This window comes from Pan troglodytes, chromosome 4 (assembly GCF_028858775.2).
Source record: "Pan troglodytes isolate AG18354 chromosome 4, NHGRI_mPanTro3-v2.0_pri, whole genome shotgun sequence".
Taxonomy (NCBI): Eukaryota; Metazoa; Chordata; class Mammalia; order Primates; family Hominidae; genus Pan; species Pan troglodytes.
The window spans coordinates 165,797,661-165,825,454 of record NC_072402.2 but is presented as its reverse complement, the minus strand read 5'-3'; the positions used below and the strand labels follow the sequence as shown (position 1 = coordinate 165,825,454).

The 27,794-nt window shown below is 43.2% G+C and overlaps 1 protein-coding gene across 20 annotated transcripts in view; it reads right to left on the bottom strand.

Annotated features, from left to right (window-relative positions):
- The window catches only part of TENM2 (teneurin transmembrane protein 2), a 3,953,434-nt gene that overhangs the window by 110,969 nt on the left and 3,814,671 nt on the right, over positions 1 to 27,794 (bottom strand). For 16 of the 20 annotated variants that reach the window (XM_054685270.2, XM_054685273.2, XM_054685271.2 and 13 more), the window contains 2 exons: positions 26,887 to 27,087; positions 24,967 to 25,179 (listed from right to left, as the gene is read on the bottom strand). In XM_054685270.2, the coding sequence (XP_054541245.1) occupies positions 24,967 to 25,179; positions 26,887 to 27,087 (414 nt within the window). The remainder of the gene's footprint in view (positions 1 to 24,966; positions 25,180 to 26,886; positions 27,088 to 27,794) is intronic. The other 4 variants (XM_054685274.2, XM_054685275.2, XM_054685278.2 and 1 more) reach the window with 2 other exon arrangements.

Here is a 27,794-nt window from a genome sequence, read left to right as displayed (position 1 = left end):
AGCCTGGAATCATTGGTCATCATTGAAAACAGGGAGTGAGGACTAGGCTCTTTTCATTGGCTGTCCCAGAGGCAGAGGTGGGGACAGAGATGAAGGCCCCCAAGGGCAAGAAAGAGGGTGCAGACTTTTATACCAAGTCACTTGTTTTGGTATGTTAGGGCTTCCAACAGATTCTGCTGCTGCCCGGGGCCACTGCATCAGGTCACCTCAGTCACCATGTGGCAGTACTTGGAATAGTGAAGGTAGTGGCTCTGAATCTGGGCAGCCTGGGTTCAAACCTTGGCTTCACCCTTTGGCTGCATGATCTTGGGCAAAAATCATAAGCTCTTCAATTCCTTAGTTTCTCCATTTGCAAAACCAGAGCAATAGAACCCCAGAGGGTCGCTGACATTTAAATGAGAGAACCCATGATGCATGGCACATAATAAATATTCTACAACAGATACCTGTTATTATTGTTGTTGTTTTTATTAAAAGTGTCCTCCAATGATGGCAGAAAGGTCTGTGCGTGGTTTAGGAAAGCCTTTGATTTGCACTTGAATTGGTTATGAGGAGGGACTGAATGCTATTATTTAAAATAGGATCAGTGTAGTCAATACAGCAAAGCCCCAGAAAGGTGCCCTCCAAAGACGTAAATGAAAATGAGAAAAATGAGGTAATTTCCTGAGAGTTACGTAAGATCTGCACATAATGCATGCGACAAGTTGTCAATAGAACTCCCCTTAAAACGCAAGAGTTGTGTGAGGTGACATTATCAAGGATCGCAGGGCATAGAAATCTCAACCAGGCTCAGAAAAGCATGCCCACAGAAAGGGGTAGTCTGCCTGGGATGTGGAGAGGGAGCTGGTGGAGCAACAGAGAGCCAGGGTCAGTTCACGGGTGAGAGTGTCCGGCTTGACAGAGGGGAGGCAAGCAACAGCACCTGCCATTTGTCCATGCTCAGCAATTCACATCCTTGTTACTTCACTGAGCCATTTCAAGGATGGTATGAAATACATATTATTATCATCATTTGTGGCTGAAAAAGCTGAAGCTCAGAGAAGTTAATTAACTTTCCCAGGGTCATAATCACTGCAAGTGGTAAAGGGAGGGTGTGAATCCAGGCCTGTGCAACTCTCAGCCCATGCACTTTGCGCCCCCCTAGCCAGGTAGGACTGTACAGGGAGAAGGCAGACTCAGAATATCATATTACTTGCTTTGATTTCTTGTTCCCCAAGAAATCTTCTGCTTTTAACTTCATTTCCCATATAGATTTCCCTTTAGGGAGAGAATACACTGAGCAGGAGATGTGGAATTTCCTCACTGTGAATTATTGAATGGCCATTTCAGGTTTGGATGGGAATTTGGGTAGTGTGACGGAGTCAGTCTAGAGCTTGATCCACTCTGTTAACAGAAACAAAATGGGATTTCTAGAGCTGAGAATAGGATCCATGAGGATCCTACTTGGGGAAGCCCCTGCATGGCGTCCTGCCTGAGTGGTGGGGTGGTCTCCCTGTCAAGACTGTTGGCTTCTGTCTCCTGCCCTGTCCCTAATCCTTGAGTTCAGTGTGTGCGAATCAGGGGACAAATGGACCTCCAAGGGAGAAATACCAATCCCACATCAAACATTTACTGAATGATTAGAATATGCTGATTTCTGCTGTAGACTCATGAGTTTATTCTTTCATTCATTCAATAATTATTTATTGAGCACCTATTATGCACCGGGTAGTTTCTAGACAAGGGCATACAGTAGTCAATGAAAGAGACAAAGTCTTGTTCTTAAAGATCTCACATTCTACAGGGAGGAGACCTACAATAAACAATAAAAATTAATATGGTATGTCAGATGGTAATCACTGCTTTAGGGAAATGTAGGGGGAGGGGACCACAAGGGGGTTGTGTGTGATGGAGGTGACTGTCTTATATAGGATGGTCAGGGAAGCCCCTGATGATAAGTTGTTTGAGCAAAAAACCTAAAGGAGGGGAGGAAACAAATCATACCAATATTTGGGAGATAGTAGCGCAGGCAGAGGAAACTGCAGGTACAAAGCCCCTAGGCATGAGAGTGCTTGGGGTGTTGGAAGGACAGAGAGGAGGCCCGTGTGGCTGTAGCAGAGTGAGTGAGGGGTAGGACCTCATAGTCCACTGTAAGGATATTGCTTTTATTCTGAGTGAAAAGAAGTCATTGGAAGGTTTTGAGCAGAGGAGTGGCCTGATCTGACACGAGTTTTTAAAGGCTCCCTTTGTGCTGGGTGAGGAACAGACAGAGGATGGGGCCAGGACAGAATCTAGAAGGCTGGCCAGCAGGGACCCATCAGGACCATCTGGGTAAGCCAGGGTGGAGGCTTGGGCAGGGCACAAATTTGTCCTGCTCTGTGACTCTATGTGGCACCGCTAATGCTAGATGTGTTTATGTTTTCCTACACATGCCTCGGAAAGGGAAGGCTTTAGAGACTCAAAAGCAGACAATTAGACATACAGTCTATAAACAGCACTCCCCACCAACTACCCCTGTTGATGCAGCAAACCAGACTCCTCGGTTGGAACTAGCAGGCAGATGAGGTTGCTGAAGCTGGATTTTGTGAGGATTCTGCCCTCCCCTCCAAGTTGCTTTTTCATACTAAAAATAACATGTGAAGATGAAGGGAAAGGGTGACAGGGGAGCATCGTGCCGCATCAGGACAGACATGGCTGAGAGTGGAGAAGCGGAGAGAACCATTGAGTCACAGCAGCTCTATCTGCAAGGTCAGCGCAGACAACCTCATATGAACAGCTCCAGCAAATGAATGCCTCGCCTTTCTTAACACAGCGACTCCAGACCTTAAGGCTGCATTCATCCGGCCAGCTTCATCTAATTCTTGGCAACAGGGTCTCTTTGAACCACCCAAGCATGCTCCCAGGTTATTACTCCTGGTCTTTTAGTTCCTCTGCATTTTCTTTAACCCTATAGGCCAGCTTGACCCACCCGAATGGGACACTCAGACGTGCTTAAAAAGCTTGTGCTATCTATCTAATCTAATCTATCTATCTATCTATCTATCTATCTATCTATCTATCTATCTATCTATCATATATATTTATATTTACTTATTAATCTGTCAAACATTCCTTACCAAAAATCTGTCTAAATCCTGTGAAGATGCGGTCACAAAACAGTAAGTGTCAAACGACCTCATAGAGGAGACCATATTTTATATCGTTTTACGGCACTTTTTACCTTGTACAGAAGCAATAAAACATTCCAGTTTCTCCCCTGCTTCTTCACTCTTTTTTATTTGCTCTGACTGGCATGGTATTTCCCCTGCCCACCTTTATCATGAATCTAAAGCCATCTATCACTTACCCATCCCATCCACGTGGCCCAGGGAACCCTGAATTATCGTGAACATATCCTGCTCTCTGAAACTTTCTTTTAAACAGTTTTTAGCTGATCAAGGACTTGGTGGGGAGGCCACTGGTCATTACAGGGTCTTTATCTACAAATTTTGCAGTAGTTCTGATCAGGAGGTACATTCATGTGTGGCACAGTATGAGAAATAAGAGACTTCTGTTTCTTGAAAGCTTGTACAATGGTATTCAGAATTCCAACAATCTGGCCTGTGCTTTCGTTAGGTGCCACTCTTCAATTTTGCATAATGAGTGTGCCCTTAGGAAGGCAAGAGCTTCTCCTTGGAAATCCTCTCATTTACAGAGAAACAAAAATCCCTCCTTTCAAATACATCTTACACATGCAAAACAGCAGTCTGTTTCTGCTAAGTCACATTCTAGCTAAATGGATAATTGAATGGTGAATGGGAGCTGGTACTCAGCTGCTAACCTGCAGTTTCCACACATACACACTCCCAAATTGCAGCAGAGCAATTCCCAGGAGGCAGAAAGCATGACTGATTTTTCCAATAAAGCTACAAAAATCGATAATCCTTGTGGATGGAATGCTCGCATCTCTAACCATCTCAGAGTTTCATCTTCCTCTGCTATTCCTTCCAAACAAGCCTCTGTCTTTACTTGGCACATGTTCCCAATTCCATACCACCAGCATTTAGCCTGAGTTCTATTCCAGTTCTGCTGAACGTACCTTTTAGAGGCCCTGCAATGTGTCTTGATTTAGGGATGCTCGGGTTTTATGTGGCTCTGGGAAATGTTGCTTAGCTTTTCCGGAGCTCCAATAAGTTCTGATGTATGGCTGTGCATGCCTGCTTGATTAATGGCACATGCAAGGACTTGGAGCTTTCAGAGGTCACCCCATGTGTACTGAATAATACAGCGCAGAACCAAAAATATCCTTGGATGAGAATCCTGGCTGCACACAAAAGCAATGGCATTGCCTGCTTTAGTTGACATTGCCGGAGACTCAGTTCTTCTAAGGAAATTCACTTCCCCCAAACAGATAATTTCAAGATAAAATTGGAATCATTTTGGTTTCTTGGCTGTTTCTATGTATAGTGTCATAGGTATAGGATAAGTAGAAGGCTGGGAAAGCTAGAAAGCTGCAATGTTTATTTCTGACAGGACTTCCAAGTTCAGGATAGCCAGGCCGTGGTGTGAAGCAAATTAAACGTCCGTGCAAAATATGCTACTGTGTGCAACGCTGTGGTTGAGAATTTAAATGCACCAAAGTCAAGAGATTCGAAATGATGGTTCCCACAGCAACTATAACTCAGTTCTCTGGTGAATATAAAATTAACTTTATTGCAAAACATGCTGTTCAATTTACGCCTTAATCTAGTCATGGCAGAGTTACAGTTGCTGTGAGAATGCTAACTCTGAATTGTTTTGAATAATTAATTTAATGAAAAGTTGGTGGAAATGTGAACTCTGATAGAAAGTCAACTCAAATTTAGGGAAGTTGGCCAACTATGCCTATGCGGAGTAGCAGTGAGTCATTTTTGGAATCAGAGATTATTTAGTGTACTCTTTGGCCTGGGGGGCACTGGTAAAGTGAAAAGGGGAATTGTCCTCCATCACCAAGGACACACTCCTGCAGAGGATGACTTTCCCGACAGGTGAAGGGGGGGTCCCCTGATGCCCATATTCTCTGATTTCATTGCTGGACTCCCCAAAACCCCATTGCAACTACCTGGGGGCAAAGTGCAATGATTAAGCCTGGTTTCTGTCAAGTAAACCTGGATTTAGCACTCACCAGCCCCTCTCATTGACAGATAAGCCTTTCACACATTGCTTAACCTCTCTGAGTCAGTTTTGTCACCTGTGAAATGATGATGCTAATAGTATTCACCTCACAAAACTGACATGAGGATTAGAAGAGAGGAGGCATGCTGAGAACTTAGCACTGGGACTGGCCATTTCTGTCATTAGTACTCAATAATGTTAGCTGGTATTTTCTGAAAAGGGAATTCAGTAAATCAGTAAATTAAAAACATGCACCAAATCAATTATTTGGCCTGCCTGGTTATTTCAGTCCAAACTGATTTGGTATAAGATGAGCCAGCAGGCAGGGGCGATAAAGACAGAAGCATGAGTTGGCAGAGTCTTCTAAGAAACAGTGTCTTCCCTGAGGATGCTTGAGGCCACTTCTGTTGAGGCTCTAGAAATGGATCAATCTATCATCTCTTCTACCAGGTTAATATTTCTCAACTTTTTTTTTCATTATCTCCCATCCTAGAAACCTTTTTAGACCTTTTCCCCTCTAATTCCTCTCCCTTAATGCCAAAGATATGCTACATAGCTGTTTATGTCATATGTGCACGTTTTATATAAAAAAGAGTTGGAAGTTGGAAGTTCTGGCCAGGGCAATTAGGCAGGAGAAGGAAATAAAGGGTATTCAATTAGGAAAAGAGGAAGTCAAATTGTCCCTGTTTGCAGACGACATGATTGTATACCTAGAAAACCCCATTGTCTCAGCCCAAAATCTCCTTAAGCTGATAAGCAACTTCAGCAAAGTCTCAGGATACAAAATCAATGTACAAAAATCACAAGCATTCTTATACACCAATAACAGACAAACAGAGAGCCAAATCATGAGTGAACTCCCATTCACAATTGCTTCAAAGAGAATAAAATACCCAGGAATCCAACTTACAAGGGATGTGAAGGACCTCTTCAAGGAGAACTACAAACCACTGCTCAAGGAAATAAAAGAGGATACAACAAATGGAAGAACATTCCATGCTCATGGGTAGGAAGAATCAATATCGTGAAAATGGCCATACTGCCCAAGGTAATTTACAGATTCAATGCCATCCCCATCAAGCTACCAATGACTTTCTTCACAGAATTGGAAAAAACCACTTTAAAGTTCATATGGAACCAAAAAGGAGCCCGCATCGCCAAGTCAATCCTAAGCCAAAAGAACAAAGCTGGAGGCATCACACTACCTGACTTCAAACTATACTACAAGGCTACAGTAACCAAAACAGCATGGTACTGGTACCAAAACAGAGATATAGATCAATGGAACAGAACAGAGCCCTCAGAAATAACGCCACATATCTACAACTATCTGATCTTTGACAAACCTGACAAAAACAAGCAATGGGGAAAGGATTCCCTATTTAATAAATGGTGCTGGGAAAACTGGCTAGCCATATGTAGAAAGCTGAAACTGGATCCCTTCCTTACACCTTATACAAAAATCAATTCAAGATGGATTAAAGACTTAAACGTTAGACCTAAAACCATAAAAACCCTAGAAGAAAACCTAGGCATTACCATTCAGGACATAGGCATGGGCAAGGACTTCATGTCTAAAACACCAAAAGCAATGGCAACAGAAGACAAAATTGACAAATGGGATCTAATTAAACTAAAGAGCTTCTGCACAGCAAAAGAAACTACCATCAGAGTGAACAGGCAACCTACAAAATGGGAGAAAATTTTCGCAACCTACTCATCTGACAAAGGGCTAATATCCAGAATCTACAATGAACTCAAACAAATTTACAAGAAAGAAACAAACAACCCCATCAAAAAGTGGGCGAAGGACATGAACAGACACTTCTCAAAAGAAGACATTTATGCAGCCAAAAAACACATGAAAAAATGCTCATCATCACTGGCCATCAGAGAAATGCAAATCAAAACCACAATGAGATACCATCTCACACCAGTTAGAATGGCAATCATTAAAAAGTCAGGAAACAACAGGTGCTGGAGAGGATGTGGAGAAATAGGAACACTTTTACACTGTTGGGAGTGTAAACTAGTTCAACAATTGTGGAAGTCAGTGTGGCGATTCCTCAGGGATCTAGAACTGGAAATACCATTTGACCCAGCCATCCCATTACTGGGTATATACCCAAAGGACTATAAATCATGCTGCTATAAAGACACATGCACACGTATGTTTATTGCGGCATTATTCACAATAGCAAAGACCTGGAACCAACCCAAATGTCCAACAATGATAGACTGGATTAAGAAACTGTGGCACATATACACCATGGAATACTATGCAGCCATAAAAAATGATGAGTTCATGTCCTTTGTAGGGACATGGATGAAATTGGAAATCATCATTCTCAGTAAACTATCGCAAGAACAAAAAACCAAACACCGCATATTCTCACTTATAGGTGGGAATTGAACAATGAGATCACATGGACACAGGAAGGGGAATATCACACTCTGGGGACTGTTGTGGGGTGGGGGGAGGGGGGAGGGATAGCATCGGGAGATATACCTAATGCTAGATGATGAGTTAGTGGGTGCAGCGCACCAGCATGGCACATGTATACATATGTAACTAACCTGCACAATGTGCACATGTACCCTAAAACTTAAAGAATTAAAAAAAAAAAAAAAAAAAAAAAGACTTAAAAGAAGTATAGTAGGCTGGGTGCAGTGGCTCGCGCCTGTAATCCCAGGACTTTGGGAGGCCGAGGCAGGCGTATTACCTGAGGTTGGAAGTTCAAGACCAGCCAGACCAACATGGCGAAACTCTGTCCCTACTAAAAATACAAAAAAAAATTAGCTGGGCATGGTGGTGCATGCCTGTAATCCCAGCTACTCGGGAGGCTGAGGCAGGAGAATCTCTTGAACCTGAGAAACGGAGGTTGCAGTGAGCTGAGATCGCGCCACTGCTCTCCAGCCTGGACAACAAGAGAGAAACTCTGTCTCAAAAAAAAAAAAAAAAAAATAAGTGTAGTAGACAAATTTCTAGTTAATATTAGCTCAGACACGTACAGTTTATACTAGTATCATTGAAAGAAACACTCATGCCCTGGCCCCACCTTCTCCTTTCAGCCTTTCTACACTTCCGGTATGTGAAACTGCAAACTCCTTTGAGGAAACCAGACAATTATTGTGCTTTAGGCTGTGATTCCTGAGCTTAAACCCCACCCTCCTTCTGCTATAGGGCAAATATATGACACAGGATTTATTTTCATCTTACCACTGGAATACCCTTTCAACAAAGTTCTGCGCCCAGGCACTGGGGCCAGTATCTAATGTTTTAGGTTATTTTAATGCAATCTAATGTTTTATTGCCACAAAGATTGCAGGGTTTTTTTCCCCCCACTTCTGCCTGCTTATGCCTTTTTTCTTCCACTTTCTATTATTAGCAGCAGTATATTTCTTAGGAAAGAAAGTACAAATATAATATGTAACAAACAGAATAGATATAGCATACTAAGTAATTTTTATAAAGTATTGTTTGAGAGTATAATATTCTCTACGAACCCCCCAAAATAAATGTGGTTTCTGAAAAAAAAAAAAAAGAGTAAGACTTTCATCTACCCCTAGAACAATTTTTCACTCTGTTGGGGGTGATATTACCCCCACTGCAAATTATGCACTAGGTCACAGGCCAAAAAATCCCTTGTTCAAGCCTGAATGCTCCAAAACTCAAGAGAAACCCTTTATTTACTTGGTGAGCCCCTTGGCTACTCCTTCTTTGAATCCAGCTCTTGACTCCCTAAAAATGGGCTATTCTAGCACCTAGGAAGCACAGTATTTTTGAAGCTAACTTACAGTGGATTCATGTAATTCCCTCCCCAACTATTTTTAGATGCAGTGTGGTTCTCCATTTTCTCTATCTTAAACGACTTGGGCAGTGAAAGGTGGGTGGAGAGGGCTCACACACAGGGAGTCTCAAGCCAGCCAGCACTTACTGAGCATCTACTATATTCCAGGCTTCAAGGCAGGGGATCATTTAGGACTTTTCTGAATAGTATGTTTTGCTGCTAGGTGCCACGTTTGGCCCATCCAAAGGAGTTGCCTCTGTCAGAGACCACATTTCTTGGGAAGTATTGTCAGGATTTTAAGAGAAAGGGGTAAAGCCACAGCCTAGGAGGAAAAACAAAGTAAAAGGCAATGCCCCCAGCCATGTGTGCCTCTAGGTTCTGAAGCTATTCTCAGCTTGGCTTCAACTACCTTCTTTATGTATCAGCCTCATGCTGTTTTCAGGGCCTCTGCCCTATCACCTCAAAGCCTTGGCTTGCAGCTTTTTACCTCACTGTCATCAGTATCAGCAACATTTTAATGTCTCCTAAAAGACATAACTTTATAACGTTGAAATTGTTTGTTTTAATGGTTGCCTTACTGTTCAGAAAATATTTTAAAGTTGTATTACTTAGCATAACCCCATCTCACTGGTGATGGAAGCCGAAATTTAAATGTCAAGGTAAAGCCATTCCAGGAGCACTGAGATCAGTTAGACATGACTTAAAGTGACCTGTTGGTCTAGCCGGCTACACTTAGCTAAACTAGACTTTCACCTCTGCATCTTCTGAAGCCTGAGCAGGGCCAAAAGTAGAAACTCTAGTGGCCAAACTCCCTAATGATCAGCACCTCTGTCTACTTGGGCCTCCCTGAGTTTCACCTTTTAGTTTAGTTTAGTCAGGAGTTAATTTCACCTGATGGCTAGTTCAGCCTGGTGGGCTTGAATGGACATTCTTTCTCTGGGATGCCCGTAAACCATGCAACCTGAACTCTTTCGGTTTTACTGGATTTGGCAGCACTGGGGATATGTGTCTTCTCTGACTTTTTAGAATTTCTGGAATGTATGCACCTGAGGCTACTAAGACAGAGATGGCTCCAGTATAGTGCTCCAATCGCTCCAAAATAGGAATGTTTGTGTATGTGTGTGAAAAACACAAATTATGATTGATCTGTCTGACGCTTTGAGAGGCATGATGAATGAAGATACAGAGAAGCCTCAGCTGGCCTTTGAAAGCCTGTACGGTTTTCATTCTGCATAGCCAAGTGGAAAGCACAAGTTGATTTCTCCCAAGGCAACAAAAATAAAAGTTGATTTCTCCCTATACACTTAGGTATATAAAGAAATGGCTTTTTAAATCTATATACCTTTTAAATATTCAAATTGATTTTGATCTACTGGGAAGAGCTGAAACATCATTCTTGATTCTGGATGCTTAATCAATTCCTTGTTCCAATTAGATCAAGAGACATTTCCCAAACTTTTCTGCTGGATCTTTAAGGTTTCATCCCTGGGAAAGGCAGTTTCCTCTGGCTCTAAAGAAGCATGTTCTGATTTGTGGGATCAGATGGGAAGCTGGTAGATATGTCAGCCTTTGTAGTTCCAATGCCAGTAAGTCTAGTTATCTCTCCAACACATGCATTTAAAATGGCCAGGTGTTTCCCTGGTTTTACATCTGCCTCTGAAGGATGTTTATGGCATGACTGCATGCAGAGAATGTGAATGATTATAGTAGAATATCATGCTGGGAACTGTTCCCAGAAATCAGTAGCCTGATCTGAGACAATTTAGAAGGAAGAGCAAGGCAATCTAGAAAATGCAGAATACTTGTGTTGTGCTGTCCTGTCCTGGGAAAAAGATCAACAGGTTTACACTGCTGAATTGGAGTCTTCTCTCTGGGTCATGCCTGCAAAGCCCAAGGAATTCTCTGAGTAGAGCAGGACATAGAGCACATATGTCCATCAAGCAGAGGGGAAGGCATAGACCAGCGGGACTATGTAGCAAAGCTCTTGAACCCAGTCATACAGGGGAAAATGATGACTCTGGAGGAGCCCCAGTCACTGCTGCTCAGTCCAACTTTCTCGGGTGTTCTATCCAAGGCAACTCAGAGAAGATTCTTGTCCCTGGCCTCCACTGCATGGCTCTGGCCCTTATCTCTATTTTACATGGCCACTCCTATGAACCTGCAGTAGCCTGAGAGAGGGCTGTATTCTAGCTCTGTCAGGGAAAGACTTCACAGTTGTAATTTTATCAGCATAAGGAAGAGAAAGGGACACAGGGTTCCCAAGCAGCACAAATTATTAGGCACCATTAGCAAAATACAGGTATCCAGAATCCTGAAGATACCATGTGAAGGTTTTAGGTCTTAAACACTTGCAAAAGTAGCATTTCAGAGCATGGCATTAGACCAATGACCAATGCAGAGACATGTTGTAATGGATGCAGATGTACCGGGCTGGGTATGCTAAGAAGTCAGGTGGGCGCACACACACGCATGCACACAGACGTGTATACACTCATACACACAACAGGAATTAGTCACTGGCTTGGTTTGCTGGTATTTGTTGTTGAGATTTGGGGCTTAGCTGCCATTTGGAGCAGATGGAAGGAAGATAAGCTGAAAAGGGTGGCAGGGGAGGCATTAGTGGGAAATTCTGCCCATGCTTCTTGAATGCTGTATTTGCCAATAGTGTAGATGCTGGATTTAAGCCAATGAGTCCACCTAGCTGCTTTGTGTAAAATACTTTCTGTTGCTGCTCATTGTGTTTGGGGGCAATGGCTACCTGTCTGCTTCACAGGCTTGCTGTGAGGTTGACTGAGGCAACACAAAGTCTTTTGAGCTCCTTGGAGAAAATTCACCATGCAAGTGCAAAGTATCACCATTGTATCATGGTAATGAGACTCCCACCAGCTTAAACCAGTTACCAAGGAGAGATGGGGCATCAAACAAGAGAAGCCAAAGCTGTCCCAGTCTCAATCCAGGCAAATGATGCTTCCTTACTCAATACTAATCCTGCCCTGGAGGTAGGTGTCAGAGGTCATAGATGGGTGGTCCATTTGGCCCCCAGTCTTGCTTGAATGGCCTGCACAACATTTTAATACATTTTTAGTTGCTTGCCAGCATTTGAAAATTGGGAGACCATACATAACAATCCAAATATCTCGCCTCTACTGAAAAATTGGAAATTTTGGGAAGACTAGGCTTGCATTTCTACATGGCCATGTTCAGCTGGAGCTGGCTCATGTCTGCCCTCCATAGATGGGACATTCACTTTCCAGTTTGTCACCACTCCCTGGCCTCTTACACCCTGTTGAATGCACCCACTTTACGTCATTCTCGCCTACCCCATGCATGGGAATTTGAGTTTACAACTCTTTCTAGAGGCTCTTCCCTCCCTCCCCTTCCCTGAATCAACACAGATCCTTAATTCACAGTGCCTTCATTATCCAAATGGAGGCCCAGTCCCCTCACAGAGGAAAGGCCTGCCCAACCACCTCCTACCAAGGGGAAATGGGAAGAGAACTGGTTTCTCTCACTTCTAGCCTTTGCCAGTAATTCCACCTTAAAAGCTCAAAGTTTTCCTACTTAGAGATGTCCAAGCAGTAATCTAACTAAATTAGATTATAAGCATCTGAAGGTTTTCAAAATAAATAAAATAGATATGGCTAAGAGAAGATGAGATTTCATTAATGAGTGTTATTTAACAGAACAAGTTGTGCCATATACAGAGGATTAAAAGATAAAAAAGGATAGGAGGGAAAATCAAATTTTAATGAGTTGCCACCTTCATTTGATTTAACTAAGTTTCCTCCATTGTGGAAGATATTAACACTTATGAGGGAGTCATTTGTGTGTATCCATACAGTTTGATATTTGACTACTTTCTTTTATGCAATTACATTGTGTTGCAAATGAATTTAAACTACTATTTGAAGTTAAAGGCCTCCATCACATTGACCTCCTTAGCAAGGACAATGTTTAAAAATTAACCAAAAATTATTGACAGAAACACTGAGAAGGGTGTCTTGGGTTAGAAAACATCAAAGTCTCAGGTGGGCAAAAAGGCAGCTGAGGTCTAAAGTTCCCATGATTACCACCCTCTGCAAACTACTTCTTTCTTGTCCTTGCTGCCTCGGTGATATTCACACAGAGGTGGCTCATGTGTCACACCCAGTACTGTGCTGGCACATGTTAGGCACTCAATGAATGTTTCCCAAATGATTGAATACAGTTATCACCGCCCATCTGGAAACAGATGGAGGGGGTGTAGACCCCAGACATGTTACCATGGATGATGTGTGTGGCTTTCTTATTGATGTTTAGAACACCATGTTCTTAAAACCAGCAAATGGATCCTAAGTGGGCCATTTCCATATCCCTTCCTGCTTTCCTCTCTCTCCCTGTGCTCCCTTCTGAATGGAATAGAAACCAGGTGTTCCAAGGAACTTGTCTTGGAACAGTGAAATAGGAGGAGGGCCACGAGCACCTGTGTGGACACATGAGGTGTGGCACCCTTGGCTTCTCTTTCTGGAATTTTAGACCCTTTGGGAAATTTTGGATTGTTTGCTATCCCTACAATTTTCTTAACCATTCACTCTGTGAAGACACATTTGGGAAACTACAGTAAAGATATGAAAGTGTGGTGTTAATAATTTTTAAGCTAACACTTACAGAGTAGCAAGCATATGTTAAGTGCTCTCCATCAGTGAAATCCTCAATACAGTAGGTCATAGGTATTATTTATTATTCCCAATTTACAGACAGGAAAAACTGAGGCTTATTGAAGACACATAGCTTGTTAAAGGTCACCCAACTTGCAAGGGATGGAAGGTGGATTTGAAGGCAGTCCTGTTTGATCCCAAATCTCAGGCATTTAATTCTTTTGCTACATAATTCCCCAAACTGCCTCAAACTTGGAATGCATAAAACCAGCCATAGTCAAGCATTGACAAAGAATGTTAATAGCAAAGAGAAAAGATGTTACATTCTATAAACATAACGTGGGAGATGATTGAGAGTTTGGAGTGGGTTTTGTTGTGTATTATGCGTTTTAAACTGCTTAATCCTGGGTAGACTGTTGTCTGTGCTAGGCTTCTCTCTAGGATACGATAACACTTCCTGTATCAGACCTCCAGGGAGTAGGTCTGTAAGTGAATAGATACTGATCTTTCTTGGCCCCATTAAATGGAAGCAAAAAGTTAAATCAGTTCATATTCAACATATAGCAAGAAGTTGACAGTAACACGCTTAAGGGACCCAACTTGACTTGCCTGCTTTGCTGGGATTAATAGGAAAAAGCTAGTTTCTCACACTGCCTCCGGTATCTTCAATCTCTTTTCTTATTCACAGGGATTGCAATCATCAGTGACATTTAGGCTTTCTGGGCTCACACACACCTAATGTAGGGAAACAATCTCCTTGCCCTGTTGCCAGGATGCTATCTGCAAAGCAGAAGCCACCGTTTTGAGTTTTGTGTCATTAGACAGGATGTGTTTCAGATGCAATAGCATGACCGGTGATTGACAGCTGGCTAACTTGTTGGAATAAAATCAGGTACAAACATTTCCTCTGTGCTTATGAGGTGGTTATTTTGTAATCTTGGGGACTCCCCCACTCCCTGGCATTGTTTCTAGACACCTAGACAGGGCTGCCTGGCAATCCCTCTTGAAGTTAAAGCATAATTTTTGAAATAATGACATGCAATTCACACTTATCAGAGCTTCTCCCTCTGCTTACAGCTTTGGAAAGATGACCCTTCTGGGCCAACCTCTAACCAACTTCATTGCTAATTTGACCAGGTGCTGTGGTGGCTAAACTTGGAATGTATAGCCCAGGATTCTCAGCTCTTTTAATTCCTCCTGGGCAGCAATTATGTGGGGCTTTCTGTCTCTAGACCATTGGTTAACCCTTTCTTTCTCTGGGGACTGGCAGGACGTAGTTTTTGTGACGTTCAGGTTGCACTGCATGGTGCTGGGTCTCATGCATGATTAAATGGAACGGCCTCAAAGAGCTGTGCTGAAACTGTTTGGAACCTGGAGTCTAGGGGATATGTAAGCAGTCCCCTCTCCATTCCAACTGGGATGCGATTATTATGAAGGAGGGAGATCACAGGGGCTCTTGCATTTGCAGTTGAGCTGGCTGAAAATGAAGGCAACCCTTAACCTAAATGAAGAGAAAAGGATTTTCTTTAAGAGCCGCTTATCTAAATGGTAGGGGTCCTGACTGAGTATAAACTGGGATTCAGAGACTGGCTGAGCTTAAAGAACTTGTAAGCATCCTCCACTACCCTGGGTTGAGAGCCTGTCTAAGGGTGAGGAGAGGTGAGGATACAAAAAGGACTCTGTGGTGTCTGTTCGACAGCTCAGCGCTGGGACAAAACCTTGATGTATGGGAGAGCCACTATTGGCAAAAAGTGAAGGTTTGTCTTCTCAAAGGAACTTTGGACCAGTTGATAAAGCTGGGGAGTGTGGTGTTCTCTCCTTTACTGTGTAAACACAGCAGGACTTCAGTAGCGTGAGCACCAATGGTGCTGCTGGCACGGGGGACCACAACCTTGGCATGGATCCTGGCAGTAGGGGCAGTGCTGTAGGAGTCCCTGTAAGTGTATTTCTCAGGCAGCAGGTTTCAATGAAGGGACTAGGCTTGTAAAATCAGATTGGGTTAAATATGAGCATGCGAGACACTCTTGGAAACTTCTAGAGGCCCTTGGGGTGAAAGTGTGGAGTGAGCTTTGCAGTTGGGATGAGCCAAGAAATTGGTGAGGTGATGTGAATGATTCCTTATTTGTGGGGCGCACTTGTAGGGCTTAGGGTGATTTTGGTCCTATCTGTCTTGGAATAGCATCATGAAGGGCTGGAGTGCGTGTCCGTTCTACCCTGAAAACTTCTCACGTCACCTACCAGTTTCATTTTGACTCTTACCCCAGCTCGGTCAGAATATATAAACATCTGCTGAGTTAATCTTCTCACTTGACACTTGTTGGTCAAGGGGAGTCAACCACATCATCAGTGATCTCAGAACAGAAAGGAATGCCACCATGGACTATGGAATGAGGCTATTTGTAGAGAATCCCTTGGTAACAGCAACGGGAAAAGACCAGACTCATTCTTTAAGGACCTTAATAATAAAACCCCTGCCCAAAACCAAAAACCAAAAAAACACTAGCTGGTAGCTATTCAGATGTTTTCGGATGCAACTTTGCAGATGTTTCATCCTATCACTGGGGACCAAACAGGCCTCTCCTTTACTGATTACAATGAAAATATGTTTTTAAAAACAAACACTTTACTTAAAACTAGGGATTTTTTTTAAATTAGAGGGAAGATTAACTAAATGCATTTTCTCTTGTAATTTAATCCATTCTAATTATCCTGAGACAGTTTATGATGAAATACTTAAATTTCGTGTAGCTGCTATTTTGTGTGGGTTCTTTATTATCCATTAATGGAAAAGTTCAATAATAGCCAACGATGTGGTTACCTTTTGTGGGTCTGATTATAACAATGCATATAAGTGTATGGTGAAAAAGATAAAGAAGCAAGCAATAAACCCCATTTTTGACTGGCAGGTTTTCAAGATGATGGCATTCTATTTTCCAAAGGCAATAACAGCAAGCTTTTAAAGAAGAGCTCGTGAAATAGAATGCTATGAAAAAAGAGGGTTGGTAAAGATTGAACCCAATTAGGCAGGAAACTTGCGAGGAAAAGCAAAGTCTGCTGCTTACATGAACATCTGGGATATCCTGTGTGGCTGCAGATAACCCAGGAGATGAACCAAAAAATTGCAACGAATCCCCAGATGTTACACATGGGTCATGCTCCAAAGGAGCCAAGAAATTGCAGTGTGGGAGGAATGAGGGTAATTGTGAAGTTTATCAGGCTGAATGGGGACAGAATCAATGAGAGTCTTGATTTTCCAGAAGGCATGCGTGGTACTTGATTGAGTCAAATTTGGGTCTCCTAAATGATTTCTTGATGCTCAGAGCCCGTGCAAATATAACCTTGGAACAGAGAGTCATGAGGAATGAAAAGAAGTAAGAAAAGGAGAGACAGGATGCTGTGTTCTAAGACGCTGGCTAGGCAGCATCCTCAAACTTGAGAAATGCCAGCTTCCTTCTTCTACATACAATCAATGAGGCCATCTGGTAAAATAAGCAGGTTCCATTCCGGGTAAGAGAGGCAGTTTATGTTTGTCTGTAAGAACCAGAAGCCAGCAGGTTGCTGAACAACCTTTGTTTGGAAAAGTGGGTGGGTGTGATTTTGACATGCTACTAACTTCTTGATGGATTGGAAGCAAATTTGTGAAAGGGAGGTTGGAAGTGGAAGAAATGTCTAATGAGAATTTTTTTTTTTCTTTTGAGACAGAGTTTCACTCTTGTTGCCCAGGCTGGAGTGCAATGGCGCAGTCTCGGCTCACTGCAACCTCTGCCTCCCGAGTTCAAGTGATTCTCCTGCCTCAGCCTCCTGAGTAGCTAGGATTACAGGTGCTCGCCACCACACCCAGCTAATTTTTTGTATTTTTAGTAGAGATGGGGTTTCACTATGTTGGCCAGGCTGGTCTCGAACTCCTGACCTCAGGCGATCCACCCGCCTCGGCCTCCCAAAGTGCTGGGATTACAGGCATGAGCCACCACACCTGGCAATTTGTCCTGCATTGGCACTAGACAATGATGGTGATGATGATAACAGCTTACATGTATCTGGCTCTTACTTTATGGTAGGCACTGTGCCAAGTACTTTACATATGTCCCAGTGAGATAGGTGCTATTTGGTATCCCCATTTTACAGACAAAGAAACTGAGACACATAAAGGTTAGAAAAGCTGCCAGGATTTAATCTCAGGTAGAATGACACAAGAGCCTATTTTTTTGTTATTTGTTTTGTTTTGTTTTGTTTTGTTTTGAGACAGAGTCTCACTCTGTCGCCCAGGCTAGAGTGCAGTGGCATGATCTCAGCTCACTGCAACCTCCACCTCCTGGGTTCAAGGGATTCTCACGGCTCAGCCTCCTGAGTAGCTGGGATTACAGGTGTGCACCACCATACCTGGCTAATTTTTGTATGTTTAGTAGAGGCGGGGTTTCACCATATTGGCCAGGCTGGTCTCCTGACCTCAAGTGATCTGCCTGCCCCAGCTTCCCAAAGTGCTGGGATTACAGGCACGAGCCACCACGTCTTGCCACAAAATCTTGTGTTCTTAAAAACTCTGTTATCATGCTTGCATTTCTCTGGATTCAAGTGAAGCAGACATGGATGGATGAGCCATGTCTTTTCTTTTTATTAAAAAATATAAACGGATGAAGTGGGGCCTGATGATTCAACTTATGCAAGGAAGTTTTTCAATGTACAAAAGATTCCCTAGGTAAACCAGATATAAATTGGAGCTGAGGTGAGCAGACAAACAAACAAACAACAAAAGCTCCATTCACTATCCTCAATAATTCAACAATGCCTCATCAGCTGGGCAGCACTCTGCTGTATCTGTCCCTTGAATGTAAAGTCTTTAGTGCATATTATGGGAGCCTACATTGAAAACCTGCCTTACAGAAGAGAGAAAGGCTTGATTGCATTAGAATAGCCCATTCATATGCTTCTGCATCAAAAGTAATGAAATCCTAGAAATGGACAGGTCCTTAGAGATCAGCTCATTCAAGTGTGTTCTAAATTCAGTCAATCACACGCTGCATTTATGACATTTGCAATATCTGTACTATTTACTTAATATTTTTCTTTAAATTTACTCAGGCCTAATATCACTACCTACTTTTGCCCCCTCCCTAAGCAATAATAGCTGTATAATCATCAGTTTGATGTGCTAGTTATATTTTTTCCTAATACTGTATCTATTTTAAAAAGCCCTACATGACTATTCAATAAGGTATATTTGTACACCAATGAAAAGCATCTCAAGTTTGTGTATCATGCCCTGGAAGGCAATGATGTGATCCAACCCTCTCATTTGCCACATGGAGAAATTGAGGTTGGGAAGGCTTGGTGACTTGCTCCAGGATATACAAAATGTATATGGTAGAGTCAAAGCTAGAACACAGATGTCCTCCTTCATCAGCCAGTCTACTGTTCATGATACCACAATGAATTGGCTACCAAGTGATAAGAAAGATGTCCATCACAAATATCTAAGGGAGCTCAGCTCTCCAGGAACCACTTTGTTTTCCCTTCTCCTTTGATGGAAAATCTTTAGTGCGTATTGTGAAAGCCCAGAGTCACAGACTTGGAAGGCATGTGGATTCTCTATAAAAGCTCAAGTGCAGAACACTCACTATACATTAGGACAATGCATCCCACGTTTTTCAACAGCTCTTATTACATGTTCCCCTTTCTTTGAGCCTGGAATCTTACTTGTGTTAACCCTCATCCATGAGTTTATGTTCCAAGAGTTCCAAACTGTTCAATTCTTTGCTCTGGTGAAGTCAGGAAGGAATACCTTATATCAAGCTATTGACTCAGCAAGCTTGGCCCCATCACTGTGAGCCACAAGCTAGTCCATCAAACCAGTTCCCCTGAAACAGTAAGGGAACAGCGCAGAGTATGACACAAATCACTGTCTCCCCACAGAGCTAAAACACTAAGAATTCTTCTCCTCTTTTCTTTTTTGATGGGAGCTCATAACATGAGCAGACATTACTAAATCACATAAAAATACAAAAAAATGCTTCCATCTAAACTACAGAATGATGAGTCATAAAGTTAGAATGTAGTTTGTGTCTATCTTGTCTATGTTTCTACTGATGCTGAAAGCCCTTCAACGTCTAGGACAAGAAAGCAAATGCTTCCAGTGATGAGACTCTCGCTGCTTGTAAAGCAGTTATTTTCTTTCCTTTTATTTTTTTGCAGTGATGTGAAAACATGTTTCTGTAAGTCTGTCTCCCAGTCCTTGTTCTGGGATTAGATAGGAAACCTCTGGCAGACTGTCCGACCCAGACTCAAAAAGAACTTCTGGGCATGTGGTGACTCCTGATCTGCAGTAAGGAAGCTCATGTTTTGGCCAAATTATAGGGGGGTGGTGGGGGAGAATCAGCAATGGAACAGCTTTTGCATTCTGTTAAAAGTTTATCCATAATCTTTATCAGTAAAAGGCCATCGCTTTAGGTTTTCACTTAAAATAAAAAAAGGAACTCCAAGGATAGTTCTAATAAGAGCCCCTGGAGGAATAGGTTAATTAACCAATCAGAGAATTAGCTGATTCCACAGGCCTGGTGGTAAGGATGGCTCCACAGTGGCTAATTTCATCTCAACTTGATCTCATTGTAGAGTCATGAAAGCTCAAGTGTTCAAGGACAATAGCCACAAGAAAAAAAAAGTTTTCATAACTTAGAATGAGACTGGAATGAGATTCAGAAGCAGCTGTCCTCAGTCTGAAGTTGGTTAATTCTGACAGTCACTTTCTTCTCAACCTGTTCCCTATTGTTCTGAAGCACTCTCCCTCTTGGACTGTGACCCTGTCTACTTCTGATGACAATCACTTAATCAGCACATTGGATCATTGCACGGCTGGTTTTACCTTGGGTAAAGATTCATTTTCCTTATTAACATCACAAGCACCGATTTCTTTCCCCAACCAATTAAAGAGGAAAAATAGAAGGGCCCAGTGCGATACAGGGAAAAGAAAACTGTTCTGACTTGTGGCACCTGGGCAGGTCACTCAGCCTCACAAGGTCCTAGGAATCAAGCCCTTATGATTCTGAGATGAAATCGGAGGTTAGGACCACATAGATAAAATACACAAGTTGAAATAACCATTGCAGCCTTTACTCACTACCCCGATATCAAACAGTTCACTCAGGGTTGGGAAGTGCCCAGAGTGGGCAGATTTAGTCTGCGGGTTAGTTTGTATTATTCAGAGCAGATGTCTGGATAGCCCATGTTCAGGAGATAATTGCAAGAGTCCACAGTTAGCATGTAGCATCCCTCCTTGATTCCCCGGCAATGCAAATGTTGGCTTCTTCTTGCATTTTGCCCAATTGTTCTGCTCATGAACACACACTAACATCTACTTTACCTCTTCATGAGACGCTGATCTACATTTACTATATATAGTTCTTAGTGATTTTGATCTATTATTATACACATTCTATAGTTCCTCCATGTCCTGGTGTTACAGCCTTTGCATGGCCTTTTGATGTTAGTTACCAGTATTTTTTTGAGACAGGATCTCGCTCTGTCACTCAGGCTGGAGTGCCATGGTGTGATCTTGGCTCACTGCAATCTCTGCCTCCCTGGGCTCAAGCAATTCTCCCACATCGGCCTCCCAAGTAGCTGGGACTACAGGCACGTACCACCATGCCCAGCTAATTTTTGTAGTGACAGGGTTTCACTATGTTGGTCAGGCTGGTCTCAAACTCCTGATCTCAAGTGATCCGTCTACCTCAGCCTCCCAAAGTGCTGGGATTACAGGCATGAGCCACTGCGCCTGGTCTAGGTCCCAGTATTAACAAGGGGTGATGGTGGTGGTGGTGGCAGATGACAGGAACAACAACCCATTTTAAAATTATGTTTAAAGAATAAACCTCTTCTAGCCACACAATGTGCCGTCTGCGCTAGTCATAAGAGTAAACTGCACGCTATACAAAAAATGCTAATATATTCCAAAGATACACATGAACTGTGGCTGATATGTATTCAAAGTATATTTTTTATCTACACAATTCTGTAGATTTTAGCCATGCCATATATTTAACTTTTAAGGAAAAGGTTACACAACAATCATTGCTTGGTAGAATCCAGTCTGCCAATAAGTTAGCTCTAACAGTTAACATTGAAGTCTTATACCTTATATTTAAATGTTTAGCAATCTCTACTATTTTTTCAAATATAAATAATTTGGTTGCAAATTCCAGAAAGGCATTAACCAAACATGGACTGATCCTGGGGCTTCCACCTGACTAAGTTTTAGAAGTCTGTCCTTGTGTCCTCATCTTTTTTCCCCATTTCTCTTTTTGATTCTTTGAGTACAGTAAATGTAATCCACAAGGACTGATGTGAATTGTTCAGTTGACTATTTGCAATGACCCTAAGAAAACTACCTCACTATGACCTTTTGTAAACAGGCCACAGACAACCCAAGTGTCCAACACTAACTCCCACAATTCTGCCTTACCCAAAATTTCCCTATGCATTGTTTGCTGACTTGGTACCATGTCATTTTTATGTATTTTCTATTTTGAAAATATAGCATTTGAGGCTGCGCTTGGAAAGGACCAAAGAGCCCCCATTTCCTCTCTGTCAGTATCCCCAAGGAGGAGAACTGATGCTGGGCTTGTAAATTGTGGCATTTACTTTAAAGGAAATGACAGGAGCGTCTGCTCAAACTAGAAGAATAAAACTCCCCAAAGCAGCTCTGGGGGCCGGAGATAGAAAAGCAAAAGATGCAATTATGCACGTATGAACATCTCTCTGGTTTTTGAATGGCAAATCTCACTGATCAAGGTATGCTTGGCTTTGTTTTTGAGAAAACCACAGTGAACATAACTATGAGGAGATGGCACATGTCCTACTAATAAAGCCACAGAGCCCTAATTTCTCACAAGAAAAGGCTTAGGCAGTAAAGATCTTTATAACATACAGAGCACAAACTCTAAAGTCACAGGAGATCATCGTTCTGAACAAGAGACTATACTGGACCAGCACTCTCTTCATTTTGGGAGCTTTAGCTGGCATATCAATTTACACTTTCTGAATGTCTCTCAAGAACTCATGTATGTCATCTCACAAAGATGTGAAACCTGTACCAAACACTTCAAGTAGCAGAAACACTTTTTTTTCCAACTTATCTCACCCAAAGGACTAGCTTGACCGAAACATCTATGCTCTCTTGTTGGCCAATTCCTTGCTGTTGTCTACTGAGACCAAAGTTGTCATCTTCCCATCTCTTTTTCAAGGGCCCCGGCAGCATTTCAGCACATCTATTGTTTTTTCTCCACTCCCACTCTGTGATATCTGGAGTAGACCCCTCAGATCCTTCAAGCTACAGTTGGTGTCCTTTTCTTAATGGGGGTGTGGACCTGCCTTGCTTTTCTCCCCTCTATCCATCAAGATTTGTGCAATTCAGGAGTTAGCCTTTCTTTTTTTTTTTTTCCCATAACGGGCCACACAAGCAGCTTTGTGGGCCATGCGGTCTCCTAATTACTCAGTGCTGACAGGTGGCATGGAAGCTGGCGAGGCATCAGTGAATGGGTGTGGGTGTCCTGTAATAATACTTTGTTTATGGTCACTGAAATGTGAATTTCATATCATTGTCATGTGCCAGGAAATAGTTTTCTTTGGATTTGTTTTCAACCCTTAGAAAATGTAAAAACTATTCTTAGCTGGCAAGCCATGGAAAAACAGGCAGCAGGCCAGATTTGGCCCTCTGGCCATAGTTTGGCGACTCCTCCTCGAATCCATCTGGACTGCCCTCTTGTGAGCTATTTCCAAAGTAAAGACAGATTGTAGGTAGGAGAGAGCCAGCAGGCATCATTGTGGAAACACTAACCCTGCCCCTCTGTCCCCCAGATGTGGGAAGGGGGAGCAAAGGGGAGGTGAGGTTGGATTGTATGAATTAAAAGAAAGTAGGATTATCTACCTCAATGCTGATGATTGGCAAGAGCTTTTGAGGGGAGGATTTGGGACAATGGAGATATGGGGAGGGGAATCTTCATGTAAATAACACCAGGCATGCAATAGTACAGCAAAAGGAATGCCCCTGATGAATGGAAGCTATTGTAAGAACTGTCTCAGTATAGGGCTGTGCACAGCCCTCCCTTGAAAGTCTTTTGAATTATTCCTCAGACTCTGCAGGGAACTGAGGATAAAAGCGGCTGCAGGGGAGCAAGACCTGGAGCGTCATCGAGAGATTGCAAAAACAATTCACTGCCAACAGACTGTCCCAGCAGGGTCCCAGTGCTATGGTCGTGGCCCTGATTGGCATGCTGCCCCTCGGATGCCCAATCAGATGGAACTGGAAGAAATCGAATACAGAGTCAGTCCACTTTATCTCTGTATAACCACCCAAATGAACAGCATGGGAAATTGAGTCTGATCTCATGAATCAGCCCTGCGCAAGCTCCTAGCCCTGTCTCTCACTCCAGGTGGCCCATCTGTGACTGGGGTTGTTAGGCAGGGACAGAGGGGAGGGTCTCAAACTTGATGGCTGGGATCAAAGGTAACTTCAAGGGGCCAAACTGTAGTTTGGCTGGAAACGTCTTTGAGAATTTCCATGCAGGCAAGTAGATTAACCAGCTTGGTATAAAAATGGATCCTAGGCTTGATCTAATTAAATAACAAAAGTAAAAACCGGAGGTAAAATGATGCTCAAGTTGACAACTTTGTCATCCCAACTGTCTGAGAGATGTGCAAAGCCAAACAGCATTGGCTCCCAGCTTCTCTACCAAAGGGATGATTAGGTACGTTTAATCCAGTATAGCCCTACCCTAAACCACAATTGTGCCGAAAAAGAGAGAAAAATAAAAATGAAGAAACTCCAAAACTATTTCTTCTTAACAAAGAAAATGACCTTTAAATTATTCTTGGTCCAGAAGCTTTTATAGAGAGGTGGCTGAGTGAGAATAAAATGGGACCAGAGGAGGAGACATTTAATGACGGTGGTGGTGATGGGGAATCTCAGGACCTTACCGTGGTACCTGCTACGGAGGGAACCTGAGAGTCCTGCCTGCGTCTAACCTGACCTAAAATTAGTGAGTTCACCTTGTTGCCAGCAAGCAGGGATCCAGTGATCCAGCCAGCTGAGAGAGGATTTAAAAAGGGGAGAGTTGCAGACCACAGTGATTTGAGGTGCTTGCAACCCCCAGACACCGACAATTTCCCATGCATGTGCATTTCTCCCTCCCTGAGATTGGAAGTTTGGAGGGGTTTTCTTATCTGCTCTGGTCCCTTTCCTTTCAACTCGGAATCCTGGAAAGAAGGAAAAGCCCTTCCCAATTAGGGACCTCATTTTTCTCTTTCCCTATCCCCTGGGAGATTTGGAGGGGCAGCAGGAAATGTGGGAGAGCACTTGTGTCCCTGAAGGAACAGCCAGTTGCCATGCGCGACCGTCACTATAGATCTACGATTTATGAAAATAAAGCAATATGTGCCTGTTTCGGTGCCTGCCGTTTGCCTACCAATGGTGCAGTGTTCACCATTCCAGCCCTCTCGGCATTCACATTTGCCATCTTTACAGGTCCCGTGCTCAATGCAGCGGGGGTGGCACACGCGCTGGTCACACGCTGCGCCTGTCCAGCCCTCTTCACAGCGGCAGGCTCCCCCGATGCAGACGCCGTGAGTGCCACAGTCTACTGAGCACACTTCTGGAAGAAAAACAATGATTACAGCTCAACACCACAGCTGGTGAAACCTTCCATGAAGTCCAGACCACGCGCATGGCCCAGACCCCCGGAGCAGGCTCCGAGGCCCAGCAGCTCTGTCATCTTTGGAGGCTTGTCTCTCCTTGGCTGGGTATCAATTCATTGTTAGATCTTTTTTTCTAGAGAAGTGGTTCTCAAAGTGTGGCCCCTGGACCAACAGCATCAGTATCACCTGGGAACTCGTTAGAAATGTAGACTCTTGTGTCCTGGTTGGACCAAGTGAATTAGAAGATCTGGGAATGGGACTCAGAGATTTTGTTGGAACAAGTCCTCCAGGTGGTTTTGATACTCGCTAGAATGTGAGAACCACTCTTCTAGAGATTGAGACCATTCCAACCAGTTTGGCAAAGCTAACCAGGAAGTACCCACCTGAAAAGATCCATGTATGGATCCTGACTCTCTAGTCAGCTGGGATTCCTCCCCCCACTGACAGCCTGAACTGACCAAGCACAAGAGGTCAGTTGGGGACCCTGCCGCTCCATTCCCATGATGACTGCAGATCCCCCCGTTACCCAGACTGGTATCTTGGCAGTGATAATGACCGCTGTAATTGTGCTGCATTTACACAGCTTCTTTCTCAAAGGAGCTCAAAGTCTTTTGTGCTTGGGGAGGAGACAGACAGACAGATATGCACTCTCTGGTATTCCAGACCTCTCACGCGAGGACAAGCACGTGCCAGACATTCATCCTTTCATCAGTCTACTGAGGGAGGCGTGGCTTGGCATGCCAGGTGAAGGAAGACCAGGCTGGGGAGTGGGGCCAGTGACTCACTCAAAGTCACACAGCATATCTGTAGCATAACTGGGTTTTGGATCTAGGACCCCTGCCTCCTCCCATCATCTGCACGGCCTTGCCAGGACCACCAGCAACAGAGTTGAGGCCAGAGTCGAGTGGGCTGAGAAGACGTTCCAAAATAGCCCATTTTAACTGACTCTTTTTTTTTTTTTTTTCTTTTTGGAATGAAATATTCATTTCTTTCCCATTGTAGGCAAAGCTTCACATCTATTCCCTTCCTGATTGCCATGGCAATCTGACAGCTGTCTCACTACCCAGAGGAAGGGGGCGGAATGATCGCTTGCTTGGATAGGGACTTGTCAGTGTGAACAGAACCTTTCTCAGGAAGGTTGGGACTGGCTTGAACTGTTGAACTGTTCCATTTTTAAGGTCACTCTGGAGGGAAGACGCATACTCTAAATTTTAGGAAAATGAAGTGTACAGCGCGACTTCATTATTTTCCTGTCACTGGAGTATTACAGAGCTTTAGAACATGTTCACGCAGCACCCCGAGGGAGCCTCTTTTCTGTTTTATGGGACGTTCCATTTAGTTTGTCTGGGGCTGAATTGTTCTGTTTTGTTTTCTGGTACCTTTAGGGAATGTACATAAGAAAACCTATAATGCAAATGGAAGCATCCCTCCTGGGCTCCTCATCCATTTGCGGTGATGGTACCAACCCAGTGCTTTTTTGTTTGTTTCTCAAAGATCACAGACTCCACGATTGAGGAGAAGAGAATGAGAAAGACACAATGTGATTCATCAAAGTCCTCTTATCCCCAGCTAAGTATTAAGAGTAGATTCCCATCCATCTGAGAATGGGATGGAACACAGGGCAGGAGTGTTGGAGAGAGGAAGGAGAAAACCTTGTGGCTTACCAACAGAGCAGTCGGGACCCATCCAGTTGGGATCGCAGCTGCAGAGGCCCGTGTCAGGCAGGTACGTGCCATGCCCACTGCACTGGTCTGGGCACTGGACCCTCGCCAGCTCACAGTTCAGACCACCCCAGCCAGGGCTGCACAGGCATTCTCCATTCACACAGACTCCGTGGCTGGAGCAGGTGGGATCCAAGCAATCAACTGAAAAAAACAAAAACAAAAACCAAAGAATAAAAGTATTAATCACCCATGAAGGATGGACCATGAGACATGGGCTTGCTGCTGAATGGACCAGTGGGTCACCAGTTCCTATCCACTTGCTAGCAAATGGAGTAGCCCAAGAAATACTTATGTGGTCACCTGAAGACACCCATAAAAAGTAAAAGCCTTCTTATTTGTCAAACACCAAATCTCAAACTTGAAGAAGATACAAGAGAAACGAAAAGGGGATTTCTCAAGCAGAATTAGAAGTCAGATATAGAAGGATGCCACTCCACCTTTAGTATCTTGTGCTTATAAAGATTAGGACCTTGACTGAATCATATCAGAGCATCTGCGATAGGAATGTGAATATATGCCATGTTTCTACATGTGTCGCCAAACTGGATTGCCCCTCACTATAAGAGAGAAAAGTAGAGAGGCTCATTGTAACTTCACTAATACTTGACTTCAAAAGGTAACAAAAGATGAAAAGGAAAACCAATGAAACTTATGAGTCACTTTCCTAATGAGGTTTCACTTAGGCTAAGTCTAAAATTAGTATCCATTCTCTGAGCACACACCCACTGAAGGAGTTAGTAAATGTGCAGTATAGAAGAGGTGAAGTTGGGTGTGAAAATGATCCAAAAGGGATCATCTTCCTACAGGTAATCACCAGGGGACTGGATGGCTATCTCTGGCTGAGGCAC